At 44.6% G+C, this 5000-nt stretch overlaps 1 protein-coding gene across 2 annotated transcripts in view; it reads left to right on the forward strand.

Annotated features, from left to right (window-relative positions):
• Positions 1 to 5000, forward strand: part of LOC129831702 (F-BAR and double SH3 domains protein 2-like) — a 116977-nt gene that overhangs the window by 52090 nt on the left and 59887 nt on the right. For both annotated transcript variants that reach the window (XM_055895080.1, XM_055895081.1), the window contains exons 4-6: positions 2765 to 2844; positions 2926 to 3070; positions 4990 to 5000. The exon at positions 4990 to 5000 is cut by the window's right edge and continues 123 nt beyond it. In XM_055895080.1, coding sequence (XP_055751055.1) covers positions 2765 to 2844; positions 2926 to 3070; positions 4990 to 5000 — 236 coding nt within the window. The remainder of the gene's footprint in view (positions 1 to 2764; positions 2845 to 2925; positions 3071 to 4989) is intronic.

The following is a 5000-nucleotide window of genomic DNA, read 5'->3' on the forward strand; positions in this document are numbered from 1 at the left end:
ATGATTGTTATCTGTTGAGGCCAGGAGAACTCTCTCTCTACCACACTGACAGTATACAGGAGAACTCTCTCTCTACCACACTGACAGTATACAGGAGAACTCTCTCTCTACCACACTGCCAGTATACAGGAGAACTCTCTCTCTACCACACTGACAGTATACAGGAGAACTCTCTCTCTACCACACTGACAGTATACAGGAGAACTCTCTCTCTACCACACTGACAGTATACAGGAGAACTCTCTCTCTACCACACTGACAGTATACAGGAGAACTCTCTCTCTACCACACTGCCAGAATACAGGAGAACTCTCTCTCTACCACACTGACAGTATACAGGAGAACTCTCTCTCTACCACACTGACAGTATACAGGAGAACTCTCTCTCTCTACCACACTGACAGTATACAGGAGAACTCTCTCTCTCTACCACACTGCCAGTATACAGGAGAACTCTCTCTCTCTACCACACTGCCAGTATACAGGAGAACTCTCTCTCTACCACACTGACAGTATACAGGAGAACTCTCTCTCTACCACACTGACAGTATACAGGAGAACTCTCTCTCTACCACACTGACAGTATACAGGAGAACTCTCTCTCTCTACCACACTGACAGTATACAGGAGAACTCTCTCTCTCTACCACACTGCCAGTATACAGGAGAACTCTCTCTCTCTACCACACTGCCAGTATACAGGAGAACTCTCTCTCCACCACACTGCCAGTATACAGGAGAACTCTCTCTCTACCACACTGACAGTATACAGGAGAACTCTCTCTCTACCACACTGCCAGTATACAGGAGAACTCTCTCTCTACCACACTGACAGTATACAGGAGAACTCTCTCTCTCTACCACACTGACAGTATACAGGAGAACTCTCTCTACCACACTGACAGTATACAGGAGAACTCTCTCTCTACCACACTGACAGTATAAAGGAGAACTCTCTCTCTCTACCACACTGACAGTATACAGGAGAACTCTCTCTCTCTACCACACTGACAGTATACAGGAGAACTCTCTCTCTACCACACTGACAGTATACAGGAGAACTCTCTCTCTCTACCACACTGACAGTATACAGGAGAACTCTCTCTCTACCACACTGACAGTATACAGGAGAACTCTCTCTCTACCACACTGACAGTATACAGGAGAACTCTCTCTCTACCACACTGACAGTATACAGGAGAACTCTCTCTCTCTACCACACTGACAGTATACAGGAGAACTCTCTCTCTACCACACTGACAGTATACAGGAGAACTCTCTCTCTACCACACTGACAGTATACAGGAGAACTCTCTCTCTACCACACTGACAGTATACAGGAGAACTCTCTCTACCACACTGACAGTATACAGGAGAACTCTCTCTCTCTACCACACTGACAGTATACAGGAGAACTCTCTCTCTCTACCACACTGACAGTATACAGGAGAACTCTCTCTACCACACTGACAGTATACAGGAGAACTCTCTCTCTACCACACTGACAGTATACAGGAGAACTCTCTCTCTACCACACTGACAGTATACAGGAGAACTCTCTCTCTACCACAGTGACCTATATCACTGACAGTATACAGGGCCACAGTAACCAAATCACTGACACTATACAGGGCCACAGTAATCCATATAACTGACACTATACAGGGCCACAGTAACCTATATCACTGACACTATACAGGGCCACAGTAACCTATATCACTGACACTATACAGGGCCACAGTAACCAAATCACTGACACTATACAGTGCCACAGTAACCTATATCACTGACACTATACAGGGCCACAGTAATCCATATAACTGACACTATACAGTGCCACAGTAACCTATATCACTGACACTATACAGGGCCACAGTAACCTATATCACTGACACTATACAGGGCCACAGTAACCAAATCACTGACACTATACAGTGCCACAGTAACCTATATCACTGACACTATACAGTGCCACAGTAACCAAATCACTGACACTATACAGGGCCACAGTAATCCATATAACTGACACTATACAGTGCCACAGTAACCTATATCACTGACACTATACAGGGCCACAGTAACCTATATCACTGACACTATACAGGGCCACAGTAACCTATATCACTGACACTATACAGGGCCACAGTAACCAAATCACTGACACTATACAGGGCCACAGTAACCTATATCACTGACACTATACAGGGCCACAGTAACCTATATCACTGACACTATACAGGGCCACAGTAACCAAATCACTGACACTATACAGTGCCACAGTAACCTATATCACTGACACTATACAGGGCCACAGTAATCCATATAACTGACACTATACAGTGCCACAGTAACCTATATCACTGACACTATACAGTGCCACAGTAACCTATATCACTGACACTATACAGTGCCACAGTAACCTATATCACTGACACTATACAGGGCCACAGTAACCAAATCACTGACACTATACAGCGCCACAGTAACCTATATCACTGACACTATACAGTGCCACAGTAACCTATATCACTGACACTATACAGGGCCACAGTAACCTATATCACTGACACTATACAGTGCCACAGTAACCTATATCACTGACACTATACAGGGCCACAGTAACCTATATCACTGACACTATACAGGGCCACAGTAACCTATATCACTGACACTATACAGGGCCACAGTAACCTATATCACAGTAGACTTACTCAACTCCTTAACGCAACACAATTACTGTGTCATGTTGTTGTTGATCTTTACAGGCTCTGCAGAAGCTGGCCAGTCAGTACCTGAAGAGGGATTGGCCAGGCATCAAACCTGACGACCAACGCACAGACTACAGGTGAGTAGAATAACATCACACTGTTCTTGGTTGGCTTGCGGTCTTTCTCTTGTGTAAACTGACCGTGTGTGTTGTGTGTAGGAATGTGTATGCTGTGTGGCGGTCCTATCTGGAGGGGACGGTACAGGTGACTCAGTCTCGCATCAACGTGTGTGACAACTACAAGAATGAGATCTCAGACCCTGCTAAAACTGTACGGCTGTACAAGGAACAGCAGCTCAAAAAGGTGTGTGTGTCCCATATCCTAGTATATCATCTGTGTGTCCCCCATATCCTAGTATATCATCTGTGTGTGTCCCCCATATCCTAGTATATCATCTGTGTGTCCCCCATATCCTAGTATATCATCTGTGTGTCCCCCATATCCTAGTATATCATCTGTGTGTCCCCCATATCCTAGTATATCATCTGTGTGTGTCCCATATCCTAGTATATCATCTGTGTGTGTCCCATATCCTAGTATATCATCTGTGTGTGTTCCATATCCTAGTATATCACCTGTGTGTCCCCCATATCCTAGTATATCATATGTGTGTGTCCCATATCCTAGTATATCATATGTGTGTGTCCCATATCCTAGTATATCATCTGTGTGTGTGCCATATCCTAGTATATCATCTGTGTGTCCCCCATATCCTAGTATATCACCTGTGTGTCCCCCATATCCTAGTATATCATCTGTGTGTGTCCCATATCCTAGTATATCATCTGTGTGTGTCCCATATCCTAGTAAATCATCTGTGTGTGTCCCATATCCTAGTATATCATCTGTGTGTGTCCCATATCCTAGTATATCATCTGTGTGTGTCCCATATCCTAGTATATCATCTCTGTGTGTCCCATATCCTAGTATATCATCTGTGTGTGTCCCATATCCTAGTATATCATCTAACCTGTGTCTCTCTGTGTATAGACTATCATGTGTGTGTGTGTAACCTGTGTCTCTCTGTGTGTAGACTATCATGTGTGTGTGTGTAACCTATGTCTCTCTGTGTGTAGACTATCGTGTGTGTGTGTGTGTAACCTGTGTCTCTCTGTGTATAGACTATCATGTGTGTGTGTGTAACCTGTGTCTCTCTGTGTGTAGACTATCATGTGTGTGTGTGTAACCTGTGTCTCTCTGTGTGTAGACTATCATGTGTGTGTGTGTAACCTATGTCTCTCTGTGTGTAGACTATCGTGTGTGTGTGTGTAACCTGTGTCTCTCTGTGTGTAGAGTATCGTGTGTGTGTGTGTAACCTGTGTCTCTCTGTGTGTAGAGTATCGTGTGTGTGTGTGTAACCTGTGTCTCTCTGTGTGTAGAGTATCGTGTGTGTGTGTGTAACCTGTGTCTCTCTGTGTGTAGAGTATCGTGTGTGTGTGTGTAACCTGTGTCTCTCTGTGTGTAGAGTATCGTGTGTGTGTGTGTAACCTGTGTCTCTCTGTGTGTAGAGTATCGTGTGTGTGTGTGTGTAACCTGTGTCTCTCTGTGTGTAGACTATCATGTGTGTGTGTGTGTAACCTGTGTCTCTCTGTGTGTAGACTATCATGTGTGTGTGTGTGTAACCTGTGTCTCTCTGTGTGTAGACTATCGTGTGTGTGTGTAACCTGTGTCTCTCTGTGTGTAGACTATCATGTGTGTGTGTGTAACCTGTGTCTCTCTGTGTGTAGAGTATCGTGTGTGTGTGTGTAACCTGTGTCTCTCTGTGTGTAGACTATCATGTGTGTGTGTGTGTAACCTGTGTCTCTCTGTGTGTAGACTATCATGTGTGTGTGTGTGTAACCTGTGTCTCTCTGTGTGTAGACTATCGTGTGTGTGTGTGTGTGTGTGTAACCTGTGTCTCTCTGTGTGTAGACTATTGTGTGTGTGTGTGTAACCTGTGTCTCTCTGTGTGTAGAGTATCGTGTGTGTGTGTGTGTAACCTGTGTCTCTCTGTGTGTAGACTATCGTGTGTGTGTGTGTGTGTGTAACCTGTGTCTCTCTGTGTGTAGACTATTGTGTGTGTGTGTGTAACCTGTGTCTCTCTGTGTGTAGAGTATCGTGTGTGTGTGTGTAACCTGTGTCTCTCTGTGTGTAGACTATCATGTGTGTGTGTGTAACCTATGTCTCTCTGTGTGTAGACTATCGTGTGTGTGTGTGTGTAACCTGTGTCTCTCTGTGTGTAGAGTATAGAACA

Source organism: Salvelinus fontinalis, chromosome 33 (genome assembly GCF_029448725.1).
Source record: "Salvelinus fontinalis isolate EN_2023a chromosome 33, ASM2944872v1, whole genome shotgun sequence".
NCBI classification, from domain to species: domain Eukaryota; kingdom Metazoa; phylum Chordata; class Actinopteri; order Salmoniformes; family Salmonidae; genus Salvelinus; species Salvelinus fontinalis.